Genomic DNA, 27304 nt, shown 5'->3' on the forward strand with positions numbered 1-27304 from the left:
AACGCTGCGTTAATGACCCGATCGAAGGTGCGAGGAAAGCGTCGGTCTGGCGGCGTCGGGTTGAGTCGACTCGCCGCCGCTCGCCTGATGAGGAGGTGTGAAGCCTGACGTGGCGTCGTCTCGCCGTCTGAACGCTCACAGAAAGAAAAACCGGGCTGAGGCCTCGGCGAAGCACAACCTGCTGAATTTGGCGTCCCACCGGTCCTGTCCTGTTGGTGCTGTGACTGCCAGCTCTGTGTTTTCAGGTTTCAGTGTTCTGTGTGTGTGTGTGTGTGCGTGTGTGTTTAGGCTGAGCAGCTTGTGTGTGTGTGTGTCTGGTTCCTCTGCGACGCCCAGAGCCGTCGGGGCCACCAGGCAGATCAGGGGCCTGGAAATGAGCCATGAGTGAAAGCATGTAACCCTCTGAGCTAACAGACATGATCTCTGTCAAAAACATGGAAAAACAGGATGTGCACCTGAAGAAACATTAGCAAGAAATGAGTAAAAAGTTACAAGAAACTGAAACCTGACAAATAGCGAAAGAAAAGAAATTGCAAAATTATTTGAAAAACTGAAAAAAGAAATTTATATTTATTTTTTATTTTTATTAATTTAAATGTATATATTTATATATATTTGCTGAACCTTTTCCTATACCGGGAAATTATCAAAATTAGTATAAAAAATCTGCAAATCGTATTTATAATTGTTCTGATTATATATTTAAAATTATCTTATCAGGATAAATGCCAGCAGCAGTTTTGTTGAGAGGGTGAAATAAAATATCGAAGGCTGAACATTCATATGTTTATTAATCTACGTGGTGAGGGCCCCCCTCGAGGGCCCCCTCAAAAGTTTTTTTGCCCCGGGCCCCCGGATGCCCAGGCACGGCCCTGTGTGCCGCCCGTCTCCACATGTCACAGCTGATCTGTGTGTGTGTGTGTGTGTGTGTGTGTGTGTGTGTGTGTGTGGTGAAATCACTGTCCACAGCCATGGTTTGTGTGTTGGAGTGGATTAATCCAATCTGGTGATTAGCAGAGGTTTGATATTGCATGAGATCAGATTGACATCAGAGCAGTCATGTGACCAGCCGGGGAAACACTGATTGGCCGTCAGTGTGATGTTTTGTGGTGGAGTGAGTCTGCCACCGTGTGGCCGGAACGCCGAACTGCAGGACGCTTTTATTTCTCCATTATACAGAGAAAGTCTCTGACATCTAGAGGACTTTTCTCTGCTGGGCTCACCTGCAGCTCTGGGAATTTTTAAAGTGTTTTTCCAGTCAGGGAATGTAGGAAAATTTAATGAATTCTAGGGAAAGATCATGGAATATCACAATTTTGTCAGCCCTGAATTCAAAGTGTGTAACTAGTAATCCACCTAATGAAATATTTCCTTATGTTGTATTCATATTATCTTCATTTCCCCCTCAGGATGAAACAGAATAATAAACTTTGAGAGGAATTTGAATGTGATGTGGGTTTAAAATTTTAGTCAGTGTAAAAAAAAAAAAAAAAAAAGTTATGGAAGATGGACATATTACAGAAATTTTACATTTGGACATTAAGTCCCATCATTTGGTTAAATATGGTTCTAGAAGTATGTGTAGTGTTTTTCTGGGGGTGACTCAGCTCCATGTGAGACATGAAGGCGTTTTGTAACGTAAAGCAGCCGCTGAGTCATCACGCTGATCTCTGTTTGTCAGATAATACAATATTCACATCCGCCTTTTAGATTCTGTTCTTTGTGCCCTGACATGTTGGGTTTGGAAGTTTCTTACTTGGGCAAATGACTGTAAACATTTTTTATGCCCTTTTGGGCCGGCCTCCTTGTCAAAATAGACTCCAGGACATTTCCTGGTTAAAAAATAAAAAATAAAAAAAAATCAATCAATACTGCGGAACTGTTTCCAGTTCTGTGTCAGTGATTATAATATCACAGTTTGTAGTGCTGGTTTATGTGTTGGCTGGGCCTCAAGGGTCTTCCAGGACTCCTCAGCAAAATAAAACAGGAATAATAATAATAAGACTACGAAAACAAATTTCATTTTAAAATTCCATACAAAAAATGTGATCCACCATTTTTGACCTTTAAATAAATAATCACAATAAATATGGTTTTCTTGTGTTTTTTATTTATGTATGTGTTATTTTTTACCAATAGAAATTAGTAAAGAGATAAAAGAAAATGACCAGAAATATTAGAAAAATGAAAATAGATTCTAGACTGGATTAAAGGTCAAAACAGATAGTGTGTGTGTGTGTGTGTGTGTGTGTGTGTTCATTTCCAGGCTTTGTTGTGTATGCTACACTGCTGTACAGTTAATGTGGAACAACACTACAAACAAAGCAGAGTTTAATTTCAGATTATTATTATTAGATTGTTATTATTTTAAGGTTTCCCAGCGTTTCCTTTCATCTCAGTGACACCTGAGTTCAGCTCACCTGCCCTCACCTGGACCTGATGTATGACGCTCAAGTCTCTGGGGAAGGGCCTGGTGTTTCACTGCTGTGGCTCTAAACGTGCTGTTGGTTTTCAGCTCGACGTCGAGTTGTGTGTGTGTGTGTGTGTGTGTGTGTGTGTGTTGTTGTTGTGTTGAGACCCTCCACATGTCGTCTGCTTCAAGGCTTCAGCACCTGCAGCTCATGTTCACACATCTGTTCCAGACGTGCTGCAGACTGTGTGTGTGTGTGTGTGTGTGTGTGTGTGTGTGTGTGTTTGTGGGTCCTGGAGAGCTGAGCGGCTCCCTGCTCCTGCGCTCATGTCAGGACCACAGTTACTACAGTTTGGTTTCATTAGATTTGAGTTTTTAATTTAGTTTAGTTTTAGTTTCCAGTCCAGTTCAGTCTTGAGTGGGTTTGCTGGTCTCAGTTCAGTTCATGTCCAGTTTGAGTTTTTCTTAGTTTCATTATTAGAGAGTCAGTCAGTTTTTGAATTTTTGTCAGAATAGGCATTCCAACCCAATTTCCTCAACTCAGTCCTCAACTCTGAAACCAAACATATAATCACATGAAATGATTAATCTTGCCTTTATCTTTTATTTGTCTGCTCTGAAAAGCAGATTGTAAACTTCCTTTTTAGTTTTTATGTTTTCAAAATGTAGACAACAGTAAATAGAAAGGCAGTCTAACCATTTCCTGCTATTAAAAATACTAATAAATCAGTACTGTCTTGTTATCGCATTTATTAAATATTAATAAATTTAATAAATAATTAAATAATAATACATTATTTTGATTTATTTGTCAGGGACGGTGCACTTTAATCAGCAGGAAATTAAAAGACAAAACAGGCATAAAAAAGCCATGAAAAGTAGAATAAAATAATATACAGGCAGGAAGTAAGCAAAATTAACTGAAGTCGAACGTTCATGTGCTGATAAGGCATGAGCTGTTGTCTTTCCTTGATTTTAAAAATACAGTTTTCTAAACTTATTAGACTGTTTTAGTTTTTCTATCAGATCCATCTTGCCAGTGATTGTTAATTTAATATCCCCTGTTTTTAACCCTTTGAAAACTGAAGGAATTCATTTGATTACTGTCAAAAATGACCGCAAAAAAGAAAAAAAAAGCAAGACAATCACCATCAAATTGCCATAATAAATAAATAGATAGATAAATTCAAACAAACAACCCCCCAAAATGAACTAACAGAAAATTAACAAAAAAATAAAAAAAATAAAAAATAAAGAAAGTACATGAAAATGACCAGAAAATCAGCCAAAAAATATCAGGAAAAAAAAAGAATAAGAAGAAAAATTGGTGTCATTGTATAATTGTACAATTCTGTATTTAAAATGATATAATAATGACTGCATAATTACGCCACAATAAAATAATGAGAAAATTAATTTTAAAAAATAATGAGAATGAGAAAAAAATTCTAACATTAACCAAAAAAAAAAAAAAAAAAACAGACAAATTAAAAATAAAAGCTCATGCACGGTCTCCTTGGATTTGAGAGGGTTAAATATGTTGAGACCAGCAGCCGGTCACTGCGTGGACACGGACTTCCTGTCATGTGTGACGTGTTGATCTGGTCCCGTCCTGCTGACTGGTCACGACGCAGGATCACATTTAAACTGTGACACCTGGCTCAGCTGAGAGGAGTGTGTCACAAACCACAGCCTGTTGAAGTTTCATCTTTTTCCCACCTATAAAAGTGGAGTTATATTGGTGTGGAAGTGACTCAGAGCTCGGCGCTGACCTCGCCGTGACTCTGTAACGGATCAGATCGGCGCCGTGCCGCTGACTCACCGATCGCTTCACTTTAATATTCAGGTTTCAGTTTCAGCAGGGGATCATCACCAGCCCCCGTGGATCCTGCTGCTCCCTCTTCTCTCAGCAAATTCACACACATACACATGATTTCTGATCATCACACACATACACATGATTTCTGATCAGACCGATTGATTAGGGAGGCGCTGCTGCACGCACAACAGCCGACGTATGATCTCTTTGGAAGAATTGCAGTGGAAACGCAGGTTCAGGTTTTTCAGACAGGCCTCAGTCACGGGGGGGGGGGCGGGGCTCCGAGGACCAGCCGACCAATAGCGGCTCAGCAGTAGCTCTCCAGGACCCTGGTAGCCAGTTAGCGCTGGTCTGTCTGTGTGTTTTTGTTTCCCATCCTGGTGTGGGCGCCATGACCTCACTTCCTGTTCAGCCCCTCCTTAACTCCTCTGTCTTTCTCTCTCTCTCTCTCTCTCTCTCTCTCTCTCTCTCTCTCTCTCTCTCTCTCTCTCTCTCTCTGTATGAATTAACAGCTTCTCTCCTGCTTTTCCTCTGCAGTGTTCTGACCTCTCTGAGCCCCCCCCCCCCTGTAGGTAGCGTCTCTGGAGTGCATCTTTGACGGTCCGTCAGCGTTAGGACAGCATCACCTGGAGCTCCCTCCCCCCTCGCCCTCCACCCTGTACCCCCCTGCTGACGACACTTCCTCCCTCCCCTCCTGCTCCTCCAACCCCTACCCCCCGACCCAGGTAAACCCCCATCGACCCCGCCCCTCCGCCCGGCACCGTGCTTACCTTGCCTGTGCCGTTGTCATGGCAACTGATCCTAAAGGTAGAGGAGGTTAACTGATGCCTCACCTGTCACCTTGGTGCTTGAACGGTGAACAGCTGGGACTTGATCAAAGCTACATTAAACAAAATTACAGGCGATGTGAGAGACAGTTTATAGCCAGTTTGTTGTTATTTCCTGCTTTGAGCTTTCTGTATTTCTGTATGGGCCTGAATAAGCTCCTCCTCTTCATCCTCTTCATCCCTTCACCTCATCAGTTTCATTCAAAGCGTCTCTGAAACGTCACGTTCTGCCGATGAACGGATCCGAATCTCAGATCGGTGGCTGCAGTCCGCGGCGCTGCGGCCACAGAAAAGCTTCATTCAAAGCGGCGCCTCCTTGTAGCTGAAAGTCTGAAAGTGTCACCACATTTTCAGCTTCAAAATAATCCAAGTTAATCCCAACAGGAGGCTTGTGAGAGTCACATTTAGCCCTCAGTTCCATCCAGAAAACACATTTTTTCACCCTGAATTTGGGTTTTATTGAGTGATTTTTAGCGGGTTTGAGCTCTTAACGCCCTCTAGTGGTCAGACATCGCTTATCGCAGCTTTAATCCACCATGTTTCGGCACTCTTCGGCCTTCTTCAGGCTAATTTCTAAAAATCCCACCACCATCCAGGACTTGATCTCAGTGTTCACACGTTAATCTGCGTTTCATTTCAGTCCCGGGTCATTATCGGCTTTGCTCCAATCAGCAGAGGTGGAAACGGGTCAGCTGATGACCTCATTGCAGCTTTCACCTGTGTAACATGATGAATGACCAGCAGCTCCCCATCTGTTAGACTGGACTCTGTGTTCTGCTCATGGTGCCGCTGTAGAAAGAGACTGTTTGAGTTTAGTTTTAGTTTTAGTTTTAGTTTAGTCATGTTTATTTCCAATATGTCCATAAAACACACAATTCTGCAATTTAAATCATAGAAAAAAAAAACTGCCAAAAAAGACACACAAAATGAATAACAGATTCAAATAGCAAAAAAGAAAAAAAACAAAAAAAAAAACAAGAACAAAACAAAAGAATCTAAACATATCCGAAAAGGAGTGAGAAGAAGTAAAACTTATGTACTCTCACCCCTCTTATAATGGCTTACATTAAATAATTATGTTGACTTCCATGCTTATACTACTACTCTTATAAAAATATATTACTCAATTTTATATCTATCTATATCTATATATCTATATCTACATCTATATCTATATATATATAGATATAGATAGATAGATATATTTTATACTATATAAATATACATACACACACATATATATACACATACATACATGCATATATGCGCACAGGCATCCATATCATACATTTAGCCTATACTATCCTAATTCACATAAGTATAACACAACAAAATGTACACACTATACCTACAAACACATTGACTCTTAATATTAAGACTCACTGCATGTTGAGAAGATCATACTACTGTCAGGGTGGAACCACGGCACAAACTCTGTGTTTCAGTCGGGTTATGAAACTGTGACACCAGGACAAATGTTCTCACCTGCTGTTTTTTAGCGTGTGGTTTGTAGTCGCCGTCTTCAGCGTCGTAGCAGAACATCACGAGGCGGCTGCTTCAGATTTGTGCTGACGACAACAACAGCAGAAGTCCAGGTGAAGCAGGAGGGGCTAATGAACAAACTTAAGATCACATGTCGACGTCTGTCATGTGATCCTTACCTGCCACACAGGTGGATCACCTTCCCTTTCCAGCACACACACAGTCATGCACAGGAGTGAGGGAAGTGGTGGATTTGCTGCCTGCTGGTGGTTTAACAGGGGAAGGTGAGGATGATGGTGCTGAGGTCTCCACCATGTCTCCTGTTTCTGGATGGTCTCACTCATATAATGAAAAATGAAATAAGGAGTTCTGAGAGCAGCTGATCTGTCAGTGATTCAGTATTAATGCACGTTTTTTTCTGGTGGAATTTGATTTTTCCGCCTCTCACCTGTCGTTAAATTTAGTAGTGGATGCTTTTGGAATTGATTCTGTCTCTTGTCTAAAGTGTGGGAATTGATGGAATCAGCTCTTTGATTCTTGAATGAATGAGGTTCCATAGGAAGTGTGTGTGCTGTGATCAGACAGGGAACTGACTGCTGAAGGCCCTCGGCTCTGTTCTCCCGGCTCTTACGCCCTCTGGCCAATCAGCACGGCTGAAATCACGGCCCAGAGAGACACAGAGTGACTCGACTCTGATGTCATCTCGATTCCCGGGTTCAGTGAATCAGTCGACTCTGACTCTGCGGCTTGTCGGAGCTGAAGAATCGACTTTCTGGATGTGAAATGTGTGAAATGTCAGAAATAATATAAGACAAAGATCCTGTTCACGTTACTGATTCTTTAAAAATGTATTTCTTTACCAGCCATGGTCGGCACACACAGACAAAAACACACTTTAACATCATTTTACTCCCCTGTTCATTTGCATGTTGGGCTGGAAGGGGGCGGAGCCTCACTGTCACCTGTCACCTGTCACCTGTCACTCTCTTAGATGTGTTTTTGGGCTCGGAGGGGAATTTGCCGTGTTTTTTTTTTTTTTAATTTTATGACTGCACCTTTTGTTTTCTCATCATGTCTTGAAAGTGTTTGGGCTCTGCGTGTGTGTGTGTGTGTGTGTGTGTGTGTGTGTGTGTGTGTGTGTGTGTGTAGAGGCTGTATCTGCTACTCTGAGAGGAAACACAGTGTGGCAGTGCAGTGCAGCTGTTGGATTATTAAACCTGTGCTGAGTTCTGGGATGTTTTGCTGTCCTTCACCTAATAGGCTACATGCAGGAGTTCCTCAGGCTCTGTGTGTGTGTGTGTGTGTGTGTGTGTGTGTGTGTGTGTGTGTGTGTGTGTGCGTGGGCGGCAGAGAGGTTGCCCTGATCCACTTCAAGAGAAAACAGAAATGAGCAAAGCGAGCGAACGCTGCACAGGGCGCACGGAGAGAAGACGCTGCTCATTTCTCAGACATGTTTTTGATTCGTTAACTCTTCTCAGACCGCTGCCCCCTCCTGGTGTGGAGAGGTACTTCCTCTCAGCGGCAGGGCGGCTGTACGGTGCGTTCACGGTCATGGCGTAACGTAAAGACATGTGACTGTCTGTCTCGGCCTGTGTTTGTCCTTTGAGGTGGACTCAGGGCGTCCCAACAGATGTTTAGGACTCTGTGTGTGTGTGTGTGTGTGTGTGTGTGTGTGTGTGTGTGTGTGTGTGTTCCTGTCAGCCTTGGATCATACAGACTTTCTTGACTGTGTTGATATCCATCAGCTGATCTGAGGTCAGTAGTTGGGAGCTGTGCAGAAGGTTTGGAGGAAGATGAGAGAACCTGGTTGTGTGTGTGTGTGTGTGTGTGTGTGTGTGTGTGCTTTGTGTTCGTCACTGTGTGTGTGTGTGTTCAGCAGGATAACGTCATGTCGCCCGTTCGCCTTCACATCCTCACCACTGAACACCAAGTTTCTCCACATCCGGCTCTTCATTGTCTCCTCCGACGAGCCGCACTCTTCCCTTCCTTGACGTCAGCAGGCCGCTATCTCCAACGCCGCCGCCGCCGCCGCCGCCGTCCCCGCCGCCGCGATAACACAAATGAATGGATCCTCACATCCCACAAAGACACTGAAGCCTGCGAGGACGTACAGTACACTCTCTCTCTCTCTCTCTTCCTCCGCCTCTCTCGCTCGCTCTCATGAGCAGCGCCATGGCAACACAGGAGATGAATGCCGATGTGGAGCAAAGAAAATCCTGACGGCAGGAAAATGGAGGTCCTTGGAGGAGAGATTGAAGGAGGGGAGGGAGGAGGAGGGAGGAGGAGGAGGAGGAGGAGAGGGCTAAACCTGCGGAGAAGGACAAGGACAGATTTAGTGAGGCTCTGCTCTGTGTGTGTGTGTGTGTGTGTGTGTGTGTGTGTGTGTGTGTGTTGGGGGTAGTAAAGTGCAGAACAGGCTGCCTCATGTTAGATTTACAGCAGTGCCGCCTGTGCTGCTGCTGCTGCTGCTGCTGATGTATATTTAGCACTGAAACAAAGGACTCAGAGGCCGTGAAATGACTTGTGGGTAATGCGGGCCCGCTCTACCGCAAAACACAGCAAAGCATCCTGGGACAGCAGGTGGGCTCTCGGCGTTCCCACCGGTCATGGATACTGCGTGGAAAAGCACTGGACGTTTCTGAGACAGGGAACGTCAGAGCGTGATCCGACCTCCAGGGGATTGTTTTTTTTTTTTTTTACAAATGGGTCACTTTCCAGGAACACAGCAGAACGTGTTCTCACACTTGTCTCTCACACACACACATACACACACACACACATACAAACACACTGGAATCCAGTCTAAAAAACAACAGACACACACACACACCAGAAAACCAGGAAGTGCAGGTTTCTTTTGTGATTTTGTGTGTGTGTGTGTGTGTGTGGAAAGTCCTGGGAAACTTAAACAGCAATACACTCAAAAAAAAAAAAAAAAAAAAAACTCAAAATCTTACCAAGATTATTTGTCTTATTTCAAGTCAAAAATGTCTTATTTCTAGTCAAAATATCACATTACACTTAAAATAAGACATGATCACCTCAGAAGTCACTTGTTTTTAGACAATTGTCTCTTGTTTCAAGTGAAAATTTGCTTGTTTCATTGGCAAAATTTGTTTCTTGTTTCTAGCTAATTTTCACTTATTTCAAGTGAATTTTCACTTTTTCCACTGGCAAATTTTGCCAATGAAACAAACAAATTTTCACTTGAAACGAGAGACAATTGTCTAAAAACAATTTATTTCTGAGGTGATCATGTCTTATTTTAAGTGTAATGAGATATTTTGACTAGGAATAAGACATTTTGACTTGAAATAAGACAAATAATCTTGGTAAGATTTTGCGTTTTTGCAGTGTATCCATGAAATCACGACATGCAGCGAGGTCATTTATGTTGTTTGCAGTTGCAGCGTCACTTACCTCAAAAACTGTGTTGAAATAATGAGGCAAATTATTACAAAAAAAATTATAGGGATGGGAAAAAAACGGAATCAGTTTCAAAATCTGATTTTTTTTTTGTTTGTTTGTTTTTTTGTTTTTTGATTTTTTTTTTTTTTTTTAGTCTTTCCATGTTGACCCTGAATCGACACGTAGTTGTTATTTTAGGCATTTCTTTTTTTAGTTATTCAAGGTGTAAAACCCGTTGGTGCTCAGAATGCAGCAGATGGCGGTGTGACCCGTTCAGACAAACATTTGCCTCCTGGTCTGCGGCGTGGCGTCACGGGACTCGACCCCACGGGACTCGACCCCACGGGACTCGACCCCACGGGACTCGACCCCACGGTGCCATCACCAGGATGAAAGAGTGAAGGAACGTCAAAAGTCAAGTGTTCTGATGACACGTCGCCTTCAGATCACACACACACTGTGTGTCTGCGGATAGTTGTCTTGATTGTTCTCTTTGGAAGGATGACTCAGCTGTTTTCCATAAAGTAATCCAGAATTACACAATATTGTAGAATAGAATCAGAATAATTAGAAAATTACTGATTCCCATCCCAACAAATTAAGATTTCACTGGCATCGAGTATTTGTTTTAAGTTTGAGGTCATGGAATCGCTTGTTTTTTTTGTTTGTTTGTTTGTTTGTTTGTTTGTTTTGGTTTTTAACTAAACAACACAGTATCCCCCCACCCCACCCCACCCTCTTCCTAAATTGAGCTGCCCTGACGTTCATGAGCGGGAAATAAACTGGAGAGAGGAAACTGGACGTTGCTGTTTTGGAACGACTGACCGATGCCCCGGAGAAACCTGGACACAACCCTAACCACGCAGGAAAAGCTTTGTCCTGCCAAATAAAACCTTTTCCCTGCCGTCCCTCCACCCCTCCGCCCCTCCGCCCCTCGGTCCCTCCACCCCTCCGCCTCTCCACCCCTCCGCCCGCCCCCCCCCCCCGATCTCCCCTCCATGTCCATCACTGGAGTGTGAAGTCAGCGTTCTGCCGGGGTGAGTTTCCCCTGCTGACTCATTTTTACAAAGGGACTCCAAGGCTGAAGGCTGAAGTGGGACAGAGGGCAGCAGGACCCAGCCCACCCTGGACTGACGGGGGCTGGGAGGAGGGAGGAGGAAGAGGAGGAAGAGGAGGAGGAGGAGGAGGAAGAGGAGGAGGAAGGAGCTGAATGTTTCCAGAGAGAAGAGATTAGAAAGGCTGAATTCCCTCACAGCCTTCGCTCTCCTCTTTCTCTCTTTTTTTTTTAATACACCCACTCAGACACACTCTCTCTCTCTCTCTCTCTCTCTCTCTCACACACACACACACACTTTCTCACACACACACACACCCACGCGCTCGCTCGCTCGTCTCTCCGTCCTCTCGTCATCCCCCTGCAGTCTGGTGTTGCCGTCTGCTCCAGACAGACTGAGGCTGGCGCTGGCGGACCGACCGGCTGCTCTCTCTCTCTCTCTCTCTCTCTCTCTCTCTCTCTCTCTCCGCCAGCCAAAGTGATGCTCTCTCTCCCTCGCAGGTTAATCCGCCCCCAGAGGCTCAGCGCTCCCTCTCCCTGTGTCTCTTTTCTCCGTCTGCCGTCAAGTCCGGCGTCTCCCGCCTCCCGTCTGCGCTCGCGGCCGTAGAAATCAGGAAGAAGCGGGCGACCTCCCGTCTCCTTCTCTCTGCTTTTCCTGGAAGTCGCTTCGCTCCGTGGAGCTGCGCCTCCTCTGCAGCCTCTCCGTTTGTGTCTGAGGAGGAGGAGGAGGAGGAGGGAGGTGTGTGTGTGTGTGTATGTGTGGGGGGGCTGGTAGTGGGGCACAAGGTGGAGTGAAGCCCCCCTCCCATCGTCTGCTCTACAACCAGCAGCAGCAGCACACACACACACACACACACACGCCGCCGCCGCCGCCGCCGCCGCCGCCGCCTCCCCTCCGCCTGCAGCAGGAGCGAGAGCAGCAACAAGCAGCAGCAGCATGCTCAACTCTGTGTGGTACGCCAAAAAGATGGGCCGCCGCATCATGGGCACCCTGAGGAGAACCAAGAGGCTCCACCGGCGCCTACTGGTAGGTCCGCCCCCGCCGCCGCCCCCGCCGCCACCCGCCTCGCTCCAGCCCGGCAGGGGTGAGGAGGTGGGGGGAGGCGCTGCACCGCGCTGCACTGTGTGGCGTGAGTCATTTCCTACAACGCACCGAGGGACACAGGCAAAACAACTGTGTGTGTGTGTGTGTGTGTGTGTACGACAGTGCTAGGGTCTTGTGGATAAATCTGCAGGATTATGACTAATTTGGTCATGTGTGCGTGATTAGTGTGTGTGTGTGTGTGTGTGTGTGTGTAACATTGATTCTTCTGTCTCTGGTGTGGAGCAGACAGTGTAGACGATGTGGAAAAACAAGTTGCAACAGGAGTGTTGCTGCTGCGTCATGTGGGTTTACACACACACACACACACACACACACACACACACACACACACACACAGAGAGTGGCTCAGGATTCAGGGGTAGAGAGGAGGTGATCGGGGCACCGCAGGTCTCAAAACACCTTCATCAATAATCCTGTTGTCGTGCTAACGCTCATCCTCGGAGTCTGAGGGGTTTTTGGTGTTCGGCAGCTTTACGACGGCGGCAAAAAAAGGCTCCGTCCTGTTTGTTTCTGTGTGTGTGTGTTTGTGTGTGTGTGCTGCTGCGAAGTTCCAGGTGATTTGGTAAGGATGCGGCGGCCGGCGGCAGATTATTGACTCCTTGGTGAAGTCACGTCCCGGCCGCCGTCGTGGTGGTTGTTATGATTTCCACAGGCTGTGCACACGCCGGAGCCTGAAATCTAAATCTGAGGCAGAGTCGCTTCACGGGCCGGTGAGCGCTGAGGGGGGCCGAGGGGGGGCTGAGGGGTGCGAGGGGGGCCAGTGCACGCCGAGGGGGCTGAGGGGGTGCAGGGATCGAGCAGGAAGTCGCCTCACGGTGAATATTCCAGAGCCTTCCGTGGCCGTGTAGGTTGGCGAGCGCATTAGATAACAACTGTTACCCAAAATATCTTTGGACCCTCACTACAGAAGCACCCCCCCCCATTCCCCCCTCCCTCCCCCTTTCCCAGTGTTGGTCGCTGCACCGGTGCTGGCCCATGAACACGTTACTCGGCGTGTTAATTGGCGTTGTGGCGGTGAAGATGGCCGCTGGAGGAGATTTACCTGCATAAACAGCGGCGTGTTATGTTCTGGGCAGATGTGAGGAACCCCTGCAGTAGCACATGCCTTCCCCGCCGTTGCCTAGCAACCTCCAGGCTCCTGACACGCAGCGCTACCCATACCGCCTCCCTGTTTACTGCCTCCAACACACATACACACACACACATGCACGCGTGCACACACACACATGTGTACATGTGTTGTGTACAAACGCACATGAACACACAGGCCTTGAATGGGAGTCTGGTTTTGGATTAAGAGCCCAGTAAAAAAAAAAAAAAAAAAAAGCTCAGATGCAACATCCCATCTCTCCAGTCTGCAGAAGCCGAGGGAGGCAGGAGTGTTTCATCACAGCCGCACAGCGATCTCCGTTATTTGTGGTCCTGTGAGGACGAACAGGCAGAGGAAGGCACTGCCGCTGCCACCGTCGGCCTTTTTCAGTTTTCATTTGACATACTTTATGAATTCCCCGAAGCGCTAAGCGTTGTTTTTCCTTTCGGTTGGGAGGCTGCAGGTCGGCCTGCCGGTTTGATGAACTTGGGCAGGTTTAGCCTCAAAACGATAACACGCCACGAGGTCCGGGGACTGCTTTCTGAAATTCATGTCTGCTGGAGTCAAGAGGCAGATTCTTGACTGACTGTCAGTCACATTTGAAATCTCATCATTGGCTGATTAACGGCGTCACACTCACGTTTTTAGCTGGTTTTACATAAATGGGCATCTCCACTTAAAACTCAGGCTAGGGCCAGGCAGTATGTCGATCCTAGAAATCTCAATCTCAGATCTCAGTCTCCATGTCGATATTGAAGTATTTGGTCAAAAATATTGGGATATTTGATTTTGTCCGCACTGCCCTCAGTCTGTGGAAAAAGTCTTCAATATCATGTGTCTTAGGCTCTGGGCTCCTGAGAACAGCCCGCTTGATGCTTGGAATTGATTTGTTAGCTTCTTTGTTTTTTGTTTTTTTTTCTTCACTCTCCTTCTTTCTGAAGTGAACAGAGAGGGTCAGCAGAGTGTGAACTCTTGTTTTAGAGACCCTGGTAGAGGTCAGAGCAGGTACTGTAGTTGCTGAACTGTGTGATTGGCTGCACTGGCTGTCAATCACATGTGAAATCTCATCACAGGCTGATGAGCGTCGCCAGGTTTCAGCAGCTTTTGCACAAACGGACGTCTCTGCTTTAAATTCAGGGAAGGGCCGGGCAGTATGTCGATAGGATACAGATACAGTGACATAAGACCAGAGATCCTTTTGGATTTTGGATGTGGTAGTAGATGTGGTAATATGACACAAGTTTTTCTTGTTTTTAAAGACCCCATAAAGTGGACTCTTACTTTCTTATATTTATTTCCTGTTGAAACAGGAAGTTTGGCGGAAAGCCTCATTCACAAGAGCAAACCATCAGGGTCTCAGTTTGGGAGAGAGTCACAGTTTTATTTTGAAGGGATGAGGTGGATGAGAGAGGATGATTAAAGATTTGTGAAGGTTTTATTGGTTGAAATTTTAATTTACAGCCACTGGTGCAGGATGATGTCACTGTTCTGTTTGACAGGAAGCCGAGTTCATTCGAGGTCATTTCATGGGGACTTTAAAGGCTGTGTTACGGCAAGAGGATGCAATTTTCTGAACTTCTTTGCTGTTTCTTCTATCTGCTCAGTCGTCACATACACATCACCACTGATTGTGCATCTAAAATCTCATTTTGTGAAAGTGCCAGGAGTCATCCCAGCAGTAACGTTGCAGTATCGATATTGAGCTATTTAGTCAAATATATTGGGATATTTGATTCTGTCCATGTGGCCCGACCCTAACTCAAGCATTGGGAAAGTCTTATAAATCATGTTGTGTCTTAAGATCAGGGCTCATGAGAGCAGCCCGCCTGATGCTCGAAAATTGATTTCTTTTGGCTTCTTTCTTTGTTTTCACTCCCTTAGAGGTCAGCAGTCAGAGGTGAGGGCAGGTATGATCAGATGCCGGACTTTGTGATTGACTGCACTGGCTGTTCATCACCTCTGGAGCCTCTTCATATGCTGATCACATCACCACATGTGCCTCCGCTTGTATTCAGCAGCTTCTTCCAAAGATGGTTAACTCAGTTTTAAACTCAAGTCTGCAAAACTTGCTGAAAGTGAAGCCTCTACGGAAGGTTCAGTATTGAATATTCAGTACGAGGGAGCGATGGGTTAGCATGGAAAAAGTCTTATATCATGTTGTGTCATCACTTTAACATCTGGCCTCAGGAGAGCAGCTCACCTGATGGTTGAAATTGATCTGTTAGTTCTTTGTTTTGTTTGGTTTGTTGGCTTCAGTCCCTGAAATCAATAGAGAAGGTCAGCAGGGTCCTAACATTTGTGCCAGAGACGCTGGTCGAGCTTTGGAGACGGTACAGCCAGTTGTTGTGATAGAAAACCTCTTAACGGGCAGCACTGGGTGTCAGCTGCCTTTTCAAACCTCACCATGTGCTGATCATGTGTTCAAGTCTCCAGAACACACACACAAATCACACTAATGAAACCACTGCGAACGCTGTGATTACAAGGTTTAACACAAAGTCGCGGTGTGCAGTATATGGAAAAAGTTTATCACAATCAAAAACACTTTATTGATCCCTGAGATACTGACATTGTGTCAGTTGCATTTGTTCGAATTCTTGAGAATTAAATTATAAGAAGTATAAAAAGAAATAGGACATATAAAAAGGTGAAATTTGTAAAACAAAACAAAAAAAAGTGCACTAAGTCTAAATATGTGCATTAATAACACAAAATATTACAACAGTAAATACAAAATAAGAAATTGAGCATATATGAGAAAGTCTACCTGTGTCCACAGGGATGTATGCAGTCTGTTAACCCCGTCTCAGGTGTAAAAAATATCAGTTCATGTTGCCACCTTGAGGTCTTGCCTTATGAGGTCAGCACCATGATCGATATTGATTTGTTGTCTTAACCCCCCTTCTTTTTTCTTTTTTTTCTAAAATGAGTAGCGAAGGTCAGCAGGGTCTAAACATTTGTGTTAGAGTCTCAGGTAGATGTTCCGACAGGTGTGGCATCACCACAGCCCAGGTTGGTGGTTTCACATACTGAAGGATGTAAAGCCACGGCCGTTTCTCCAAAGGACTTTTTGATGAGATCGGTTCCAGTGCACAAAGTGTTGCAGGGCGTGAAGTGCCTCTGCAGGAAGATTCATGACTGTAATATGTTGGGTGTCCGATCAGGCGAGGCTCGAGGCGACAGCGCACCTCCGCTACCTGCAGCCGGAGCTAATGATCCGGCGAGCAGCCCAGAGAGAGAGAGAGAGAGAGAGAGAGAGAGAGAGAGATGTAAAGATCTGCAAGGGAAAGTTGAAGGAATTTCTGGATCTTTGACCGGCTTCCAGACGCGTGAAGCCAGAACTCTGTGTGTTTGGAGGGAATAGTGCGGCCAGGAAGCTGAACTTACCTTACAGCTTACTTTGCGTTGGCAGCGAAAGGTAACAGCTTGACAAATCTGAACATCAATACCCAGAAATCCTTTAAGGTGACATCAGTCCCTGGCCTCGGCCCCCCGGTCGGCCTGCGAGGGAGGCTTCGTCCCGCAGGAACAAGACAACAAAAACACGTTGGAGAGTCCAGGTTTCTCTGGACGGCTCAACAGACGCTCTGCGTTTGGCTCTCGGGTCGTGATTGGCTGCTTCTGTTGGGCAGAGGGGTGACCTCACCTGACACCTGAGACTAATTTGGGCAGATCAGGAGAATTTAGAGCATCTGAGTCAGTCTGTTGCAGGTTGAAGATGGAGATGCAAGTTTATTATCATTAATGAGAAATAACAAAAACGAGGTGTTTCGTTAAATGTAATTTAAAAAAAAAAAAAAAAAAAAGGCTTTACAAAAAAAAACAATAACTGAAACTGTATCGTGTGTGTACAAAGCTGGAATAAACTAAAATTACATAGGAAATTTAGTTTTCATCTCTGTCAGTTTATTAGGTTTGTTCATCTGTCCTCAATGAGCATTTTTTTTAATCTGCAAATTTGGGTTTTTATTGCACAAAACTTTCTCTCACCTTTTTGAATCTCACCCCTGACAAATACCCATATTACAAAAAAGATTAAGCATTTTCAAAAAAATAAAACTAAACTAAACCAACAATGCTGCTTTAAAAATGAACTAAAACAAACCTGAATTTGAAAACAGAAAGTCAAAACAAAATAAAAATACAAAATTTATGAAAAATGCAATATTAAATAAAAACCCTCTCATTTAAGTCTTCTCTTGAGAATTGAGCAACTGCAACTGACTCGATTTCCCCTCGGGGATCAATAAAGTATTGAAGTATGATTCTGGTTCTGATTGTGCGTGTGTTTCCGTGTGCGGCCTGTAGGGGGAGCTGCAGGCGCACAGAGGCAGAGCCAAGGCACTAATCCTAATCCTCAGCAGATCCTCAGTGTAATTTAGCATTATACCTCTCATTATACGGAGTCATAGTTTAGATGGAGCCGCTGGATGTGTGCTGACGCCTCAGAGAGACAAAATGTCCTCAGGAGGATGTTTCCTGGTGAAGATACAGACGCTGAACGCTCCTGGTGATGGTAAAGTCGGGGTCCGGGGGCCCCCAGGGGTCCTTGAGAGGCCTCCAGCGGCTCCTCGGCAAAACAAGCACTAGTTTAAAAGCTTGTGAATGGCATCCTAATGCAGCCTCAGGGTGCTTGATTGTGTTTGAATGCCTGCAAAAGCACAAAGAAGTCAGATGTCAATCCAGCATCACTAATATAACCTTTTAAATATGTAATTTTAAGAATTATACACACAGTTTTCATTAATTTTTTTTCTTACTATTGCTAATTTGCAAATCAACTTTCCCCCCCATGTTTCTGAAAGAAGTCAAGGTTTAATTTCGCCAGAAACTATTAAGTCACGGTACAAAAAAGACGTGATTTTAAAATTATTTTATTATGATCTCACCTCAATCAATCTGTGTTAGTGTTTTCAGTTGGCATCTAACAGTTTGATTCCAACAAAAATGTCTCTTCTTCAGTGTGTCAGGGTGATGGAGGGTACATTAGAGTACTGTAGGGAGTATGCGAGATTTTTTTTTTCCAAAATATCAATTTAAAATAGTAAATCCTAAATTAATGAGCTTAGGCTTTAATAACTTCAATGAAAACTGTAACTGTACGTTTGATAAATCACATTTTATCCTCAGTTCTCCCTCTGGGTCTCCTGAAGGTGTCAGATGTGTGTGTTTGTGGTTTAAATCTGCTTCTGTGGTCTTTGAGACTGGGAAGACGAGACCAAACAAATCCAGAAAGTGGATCAGTGGTTGAAGCGTAGCAGCGATACAGCTGGAAACAAGGAGGAGGAAGAGAAGAAGAAGCAGAAACACAAACAAGAGAATCTGCTCAGTGTCAGGTTGTTGTTTCACGTTTTTTTGTAATTTTCTTGTAACTTTTGTAAGACATGGAGTTAATTTGCCCAGGCTTCAAATGGTTATATTATATTATTATTAAACATTATTGAAAACGGTGTGAGAACCTCTGCTCTAGAACCTGAGAGAGTTTGACGGTGCCCCTTGTACTTCACTATCTGTTGTATTGATTTGCACTTTCCCCTTGCTTTGTATCAGCGGCTCCTGTCTGTGTGTCGCAGAGTCATGAAGACAGATCGCTGCTGTTTGGGAACGATGTGCATCGAGCCTCACGGGCCGATCACTTTTGTTAACAATAGCCCCAATTTATTGTACACATGGCAGTTAAATATATCTGACACGATGCAGGCGTATGACATCGACGTGGGGCGCTGGCGTATTGATGGTCGCAGCAATACGTGGATTCACATCGATACGTTTTGAAAGCCTCTCGGTTGCGTGACGCGTGTGGACGGAGTGGAGGCGTTTAGGGACAATGGGTATTGGTCGGTGGACGCTGCCGCTTTATTGGTCGTTTTTAAACTGGAGCAGCGAGAGAGGAGGTGTTATGGTTGTGAGTATTGGCAGATATATGGACGCGTCCTGATGAAGTGCGGTGTATCGGCGTGTTTACAGCAGCGGGATCTGGAAAAGCTCCTCCCACCAAACCACGGGCCCCGCCGCCGCCGCCGCTCGCCTCACTCGCCTGCCGCAGCTTAAATCCACTTATGAAATCAGACCTCGGTCCAACTGCAGGGCACTGGTTGTCATGTCAACCCCCTGGTATGTGGGTTATTATGGGCCATATTTTGTATTGTATAAATCATTTGGCCATTCATAATTTAGCCCAACGTAAAGGCTGGCAACTGCAAATCCATAGATAGCCGACCATCTGCCGCCGCATTAGAGCCGAGCAGGACAGCTTCCTGCTCCACCGCAGATTTGTGGGAATTTATGTGCAGTCGGTGCAGTTTGGGAACACCGGGGCTTCACCGTTGTTTCAGCTGCTGGATGTGAGCAGCTGTTACAATCACGGTTCCTCATCGAGAACCCACAGGAGAACCTCTTCAGCTGGTCGACTCTGTTAGTGGTTTCCTGTGAGGGTCACATGCTGTTGTTGCCAGAAAAGCCTGTTCATTTTAACTATTTTTATTAATTAATAAATTTTTTTATTTTAATTTTTTGGGGGGGGGGGTATTTGCAATTTATTTCGAAATATATTTTTGTGATACTATAAATAGCTCTTCTATAATTAGTAGTAATAGTTTTTTATAATATTCTAATATTATAGATAGCTCCACTGTAAATAATAGTAGTAGTTCTCCCGTAATTTCTTTTCTTTTTTTTTTTTTTTTTTTTTTTGTATTTTTTTTTCTTTTTTGTTTGTTTTTTTTGGGGGGACTTTTTATTAAGTTTCTTAAACATATGACGTTAATTTGCTCAGATCCTAACAGGATCTTTAATGGGTCGTAGTCGTATTTGTGCATTCTTGTTTTCTGTCTGATCCTGCTAGACGAGTCTTCAGCTGTTTAAATAGACGTTTATTTTTAAAAGAAAAGGACTGAGCTCCATTATCAGAGGAAATGAAGAGATAATCTGAATGAACGTGGATCCAAAAAGTCTAGTAGCCTCTGTTTTGAGATCTGTAAGAAGACTGGCATCATTAAAAAAAAAACACTTGGCCCAAACTCATTACCTGAAACATATTATTTAATATTTAATATCTCCTAAAATAGATCCAGCCTGGAAAAGTCAACCAGGGATACAAGTTACGTGCTGCCTTAAAATGAAAGAAAGAGAGGAAAGAAGAAGGTGCTTCATTTAGTTTTAAATGGTGCCAGCAATCATATGGTACATCTGACCTTTGTAAGAAGACACATCTCACACTCAGCGTGTCCCCATTTACATACGATTATGATATAAGCAGCGCAGGAAAAAAAAGAGCAGAGCCATCAGAAACAGCCCGCACATTACCGGATCATCACCCGGTCCTGAACCGAGCGCCGGGAGACTCGGCGGATTTTGCCGGAGCGTTGCAGCTCTTCAGCTGAGGCTCTAAGCCGCCGCAGGAGCGCAGAGGATATCTAAATTAAAGGCACGCCGCCGCAGACGGGGAGTCCTCGTCACGTTCCCGCGCCGCTGACGCTGACATGCTCGGCTGTACGTCTGAATCCGGGGGCAGCATTGATTATTCATGCTGTGAGCGGAGGCCCCCCCGCCCCCGCCCCCCCCTCGCGCTGACATGTGCCTTGCTCACTGGAGCCTGTTAATTGGCAGGAGAATGAGAGAAGATGAGAGGGAGGGTGTCACAGAGAAAGGCAGAGTAGCAAAGAGAGAGGGAGCGCTACTGTAGTGGGAGGAGGGGGGTGGTGAGTGGTGAACGTGCGGGCAAGCAAGAAAGAGTGTGTCAAAGAGAGAGAGAGAGAGAGAGGGAGTGTATTGTGCATTCGTGGAGGGTGTTGAAGCCTGAGTAACAGGATTGGGTTTGCCTCCCGGATCTGTCGCCGCACCGCAGAGACCGACCGAACGATCCAGCTCCGCTCCCGTCCGAGCCGAGGAAATATTCCCCTGCGTCTTTCATCTTTCCATCATTTGGAGTCACTCGTCGCTCCGCTGGAAGGGAGATGACCACACATTACCCAAGACAGGAATACGGCTCAAAGGCCATGAACGGTGCCGAGAAGGGCCCGGGAAAGCCGGCCAGCAGCCACCCGCGGGTCAACATCAACCTGCAGGAGTCCCTCGCCCACCTGCACCCGCTTCAGAGGCAGCACGCCATCGAGCTCCACCAGCAGCAGCAGCAGCAGCAGCAGCAGCAGCAACAAACGGCGTCCCAGGCGCAGCCGGCCGCTCCACAGGTCCAGGCGACTCTGGCGACCTTCACCGCCTGCACCCTGCCGGCGTCCTGCCGAGCCCGCAGCCGCTTCATCAACCTGCGCGACAGCGTCAAGAAAAGCCCCACCAAGAGCACCGCCAAAGTCAGCGGCACCCTCGCCGCCAACAGACCCAGAATACCCTGGGTCCCCTTCGCCTTCAACAAGGTAGTCCCCTCAGGAAATCTCTCAGCTGGATGTGTGTGGGTGGGTGGGTGGGTGTGTGTGTGTGTGGGTGTGTGTGTGTGTGTTTGTCTGGAGGTGTGTGTTCCGTGAGGGGAAACATGATGCTACAACAGATCATCTCTGCCACTTTATTTTTCTTTTCTAAACTCTTTACCAAGCATCTCCCTGTGGTGACCTCTGACCTTTCATCACCTCCCTGTGATGTTGGAGATGTGGGGAAGGATTCTGTCCTCTGTAAGTGGCGGTCAGAGAGCCAGGGGAGCGCTTACAGTGCAGAAGTGATGTTTTAATGTGGCTTACAGAGGGAGCTGGTGTGTTTTCTGATGGCTGCTGTCACAGAATGAGGTTGCGTCTGTGTGGTGGTGAGTGGAGGATCCATACAGGCTCTCCACATGTGACGGCTGCCGTGTCGATGCTCTCTGTTGGACTCGCTCGGTCTCGCTGCATCTCACAGCATCGACCCTCGGCCCATGACTTCCTGTCTCACTGTGGGGCCGCTCGCTGTCCCGCCTCTGTTTTTTCAGCTCATCGCCACGGAGATCTTCGCTCCCCCTCGCGGATCCTCTTAAATTGAAATTCTAATCTGCACTCTGTTGCGGCGCAGCATTGTCCAGCCAGTTTTGTATTCTTTGGCAGCAATTAAGCCCCATTGTCAGAGGCTTTCTGAGCGGAGCTCCGAAAGTAGGGCTGCTGGATCAATGGAGTCGATCCGGGGGCTAATTTTAGCAGCTGTTGGTTTTCCATGGGCTCTTGGTTCTGCTGCTGCAGCACAACAATTAAGCCTGTCCGAGCCGCGCTGCGCTTCCTGCCGGCGGCCGGCCTCACCGGGTCCTGCTCTTGCATAATCGAGGTCACCATGTTGGAGGCCAGCCTCACACTCACACCCACCTCATTATTTAATGTTTTAGTTTTCTGTAAGCCAGTGTTTTCAGGGATAGTTTAGACTCTGAAGAGACAGTGTGCAGTGTGTTTGAGCGTGCTGGTGGAGGGTTTGTTTCCTCTGTGTGTGAGAAGTGACGCTTCTTACCAAATGATTAGCGGCTCAATGAAGCCACGGTTCGGTTTGTATTGCTATTTTTTTGGTTACAGTTTCAATTCAGTTTGTTTTGTACATTACGGAGGAAAAATTTATTTAATTTTGTTTTATTTGCAAAAGTAACATTTTTTCACTCAGAGACTCACTGTGTGTTATGATGACATTAAAACTTCACTGGTGTTTCCATCCTGGCTGAGAAGCAGCCTGCAGGCGCCTCCGTCGGGGCTCCCCAGGTTGTTTACTTTTACTTTTTAACTGAAACTTGATAAAACAGTTTTTCATCCACCTAATCTGCTATTTTGTAGATACTAAAGTCAGTTAGCTAATATTTTCTGGCGTATGTGTGTATGTACCGGCAGACCAGGAATGTACAGGATGTTGAAGACCTCATGAAATGGACTCTTACTTTGTTGATTTGATGTATTTCCTGTTGAAACAGGAAGTTTGGGCAGAACACGTTGCAGGGAAGCATCATTCAAGTGCAAACCAACAGGAACTCAGTTTGGGAGATAAACAGTTTTATTTTGAAAGGACAAGGTGAATGAGAAAGGATGTTTAAAGATTTGTGAAGGTTTTATTGGTTGAAATTTTAATTTACAGCCACTGGTGCAGGATGATGATGTCACTGTTTAAGGAAACAGAGGTCATGTGAGGTCATTTTGTTTCATTTTATGTATTTGAACAAAACTGAGCATTCACAAACAACCAAAATTAGTAAATACATACATACATACATAAAAGTAAATAAAAAAACATTCAAACTATTATCGAATGTGCGGTCATGGAGCTGCAGCACCTTCACGGACTGCAGGTCGACTGATTTTAAAGGCCGATATAATAATGATAGTTTGGGGCAGGCAAAGGCTGAGAGCCGATTAATCGCCCGATACAACGCCCCCTTACACTTACCGGCACAAAAAAAAAAAAAAAAAAAAAAAGATTTGTCCCTGTTGGAAATGAACTCTCTTGGACTTTATTAGAATTTGGCTGTTTTCGACTGTTGAACTGAACGTTTAAATCAAAGTAATGAATACCTAAATAAATAAGTAAATAAATCTGGATCACTAAACATTAAACTCAAAGTAATTAATAAATTAATCTGGAAATCGAAGTCAGAAACTTTATAAAAAAAAAATATAGGATGTAAAATAACTCAGTGGGTGGGAGCTCTTTTTTAAATTCTTAGTTTGTTTTTTGTTTTTTGTTTTTTTTTACATAGTTTTGTCCCGTCAAACTCAGTGATTCCAGCTGAGCAGCCTCATATTGTAATGGAGGAAACAGGAGGAATAATTTGACTATTATTTTGGACCTTTGAAGAATTAAGTTCATTATTGTATAAGATTGTTTGATTATCGTTTACAGCACTTAAACTTTTATCTTTTTCATATGTGAAGCATTTAAGCTCTTATTCATGTCCCCTTTGCCTGAAGACGGTAATGTTTGTGCAGCGTTAGGGGTTGTCATTTTACTTCCTACCTGTCAGCCGTCGGCCCATCAGAGCCGGTAACAATAGTTTATAAAACGTCCAATCGGTCGACTTCCACTAGCCTTTATTTAAAGCTGTAGAGCTGGACTCCACAGATCCTGCAGGCATAGAAATGAACTGAAAAGACGAGATCTGATCCGAGCGGCTCCACCCGTATCAGACTGGCTCCCAGTGTGAATGTGAAGCAGCCTGTGGTCAAACAGAGCTCCAAGTGCCCCGTGCTTCAATGACTTATTGATTACTTTGGTGATTTATCAAGTAAAAAATATCAAACATCTGCTGGTTCTAGCTTCTCAGATGCTAAGATTTAGTTTGCCTTTCTTTCTTTCCTCTAAAATGAAAACAGTGTGTTTTATTTAGGGCACACACATGGTAAAAAAAAAAAAAAAAAAATCATATTCCAGTCACTTGGTACTGATGTTGTGGTTGCGAGTCACGATTTCAGTAGTAATAATCATTTTTACCTCGTAATTTTCATATCCAGAGAAAAATCTGTTAAAATGATGGTGGTGTGATTTTTTCAGGGCTCTGTACCAAACAAACATGTTTCCTTACATCTGAAAAATATAATTTGATACTTTAAATTTTGTCACACATTTTACCTTTATTTTAAAATAAAGTCCTTTGAGTTGGATATTGCACGTGGCCATTTAATGATTTTCTTAATATTTTGATTAATTCTGCTGGTCAGGCTAAGTGAGCTATTTGATATTATTGATATAATCATTACATTACAGGCACTTTTGTCGTCTGATAGATAAGATGATTAATCAGTTGATCGAAAATGCAGTCGATAGGTTAATTGATATTTAAAATTAAATGTTGGTTGCCGTGTAAACGGTGTCGTAGGGATGAGTTTATTTCCTCAGAGCGACCTGAAGCCGCCACACCTCACAGCTGGCAGCACGACTGTGTGTAGAGGTGGCTGTTTGACCTCTGACCTTTGACCTCTGTGCCGGCGTCACCGCGACCCGTCTGTTTCCAGGGTTAAACCGCCGCATCCCAGATTGAAATTATTTCTGCTCTTTCCAATAATCACAAAAAGGGCATCTGATGAGGCGGCCGCCCCCCCGCTGAGACGACCTGGGAGGATTGGGGATTTGGCTTTAACACACACACACACACACACGCACGCACACACACACACACTCCAATATGTGTCCACACACAGCAGCCCTAGGTCAAACAACTGCTTTAATCTTCTTGGAGTACCAGGTGGGCGGGGCTTACCACCTCAGGACTGCCCACATTGTGACAGTGTGGTCAGGTAGCTGTCAATCACAGAGGCAGGTTTACCGCTGGCTTCCTGTGATTGGTTGAGATAAGCCCCGCCCACCTGGGAACCTCAACAGGCAATAAGAGAGAAAAAAAAATAAAAGCACAAAACAGATTTGTGAATTCCACCGCTCACGTGCAGAGCAGCGTCCAATCAGAGAGCAGCAGGCGGGCGGAATCAAACTTGTGACCCCAAGGCCCAACTGTCACATGCACACACACACACACACACACACACACTTACACACGTGTGCGCACACATACACACACACGCCCTCATCCTCCTCCCATCCACTCCTGCTGCTGTTCATCTGTGTTGCAGTGTGTGTGTTTTGTCTGACCTTTGACCCCCCTCTACCCCCCTTCTTCACATTGCTATTGTTTAGCAGGCAGAGGCCGCCCCGCCTTCCTCTCCCATAATCCCCGTGATCCCAATCTCGCCCATCCCAGCCGAGACCGCCATCATCCCTCCAACGTCACAGGTTTTTTTTAATCATTTCATTTCCATTGCACTTACACTCCTCCTTTTTATTTCACTGCTCAGCCCATCTATAGGTTTATCTCCTCATTTGTTGTAATGTTTTGTCGCTCATTTTTTTTTTTTAATTTATAGTTTTTTTCATCTCTGCCGTCCCGCTGTGAATGAGAGAGCAGATTAGAGACAGAGAGAGAGAGAGAGAGAGGGGGAAATAAACAGAGGGAGAAATGCCACACTTCCCCCTTTTGACTTAAAAGAGCCCATCTGCCTTTCTCCCGGGCAGAAAGTGAGCGAGAGGGAATGGATGAGTGAGTGAGAGACAGACAGAGAGAGAGAGAGAGCGAGCGAGCGAGCGACATAGGGTTAGCAGGGGAGCGGTAAGCAGCAGCAGCGACGCCAGCCCGCGGGACTTAATTTGATTTATTTAGCCTTCATGCTTCAGCATTGCATATTCTGCAGTGCGAGATGCCATGTACGTATCGCCCCGTCCTCCGCTAATCTCTGCTCAAATCCACTGGCTTCCCCTTTTTTTTTTATCCTCAGTTGGTCTGTAGCATCATGAGGAGAGTAAGTCTGTTTTTATTTGCTTGCACGCTGGATTTGGGCCGCTTTTTATCACAGCCTTTTTTTTAAAAAAATGTGTTTTGGGGGTGATGATGCAGGGGGGAGCTGCAGGGGGTGGGAAGGGAGGGAGACAGGGGGGGTTGAGATGTTTTATTTATTTGTATTATATTTAATTTTATTTTTTTGAAGAGCCTCGATGTGTTTTTGGTGACTGCGATGTGCTCTGTCTCCTCAGGCCAACCCTCCGCCTGTGGTGGTGAACACGGACAGCCTGGACACGCCTCCATACGTAAGTTTCCAACACGTTCGCCGCTGTTTCGAGAAATCTGCCCTCGTCACTGTGCAGAGGAAATTTATTTTTGATTGCAAAGGAGGTACGGACAAATTTAGGGAAATAATACGACTGAAAGCCTACTCATTCTTCTGTTGTTTTGATGTGTAAAAATGATTAAAATATTTTTTTTAATCATCAATCAATCAATTTACAAGCTGAAACAACGTCGCTGTGCTGGATATGAAATCTCTGAGCCATACGGAGCGTTTGGACTGTTACTGTGGTGAAGTGTGTGCATGTGTTTATGTGCATTTGTTGCTGTTTTGGTGTGTATGCATGCACATTATCATGATAAATAACTATTTATTAGCGTCTAAAACCTTACCTGGTTTCAGATGCTTTACAGGAAGAGATTAATGAATGAAGAACAAATGAAAATAGGAATTGGGATTAGAAAAAGCCAAAAATAAATAAATAAATAATAAAATTAAATAAAATTTTAAATATATGAATATACTACCACTACTACTACTCGTAGTAATAATAATAAAAATACAAAAATCATACTAGAATAAAACTGGGAAGAATCAATATCATGCACTCAAC

General features: G+C 44.9%; 1 protein-coding gene across 9 annotated transcripts in view; it reads left to right on the top strand.

The window, feature by feature from the left end:
* dlg1b (discs large MAGUK scaffold protein 1b) overlaps positions 1 to 27304 on the top strand; it is a 159268-nt gene that overhangs the window by 81985 nt on the left and 49979 nt on the right. For 4 of the 9 annotated variants that reach the window (XM_030074615.1, XM_030074617.1, XM_030074619.1 and 1 more), the window contains 2 exons: positions 25769 to 25864; positions 26660 to 26713. In XM_030074615.1, the coding sequence (XP_029930475.1) occupies positions 25769 to 25864; positions 26660 to 26713 (150 nt within the window). Of the gene's footprint in view, positions 1 to 4801; positions 4888 to 10160; positions 10172 to 15387; positions 15402 to 25768; positions 25865 to 26659; positions 26714 to 27304 lie in introns of all 9 variants that reach the window. The other 5 variants (XM_030074618.1, XM_030074620.1, XM_030074621.1 and 2 more) reach the window with 3 other exon arrangements.

Source organism: Myripristis murdjan, chromosome 17, assembly GCF_902150065.1.
Source record: "Myripristis murdjan chromosome 17, fMyrMur1.1, whole genome shotgun sequence".
In the NCBI taxonomy this organism is placed as follows: domain Eukaryota; kingdom Metazoa; phylum Chordata; class Actinopteri; order Holocentriformes; family Holocentridae; genus Myripristis; species Myripristis murdjan.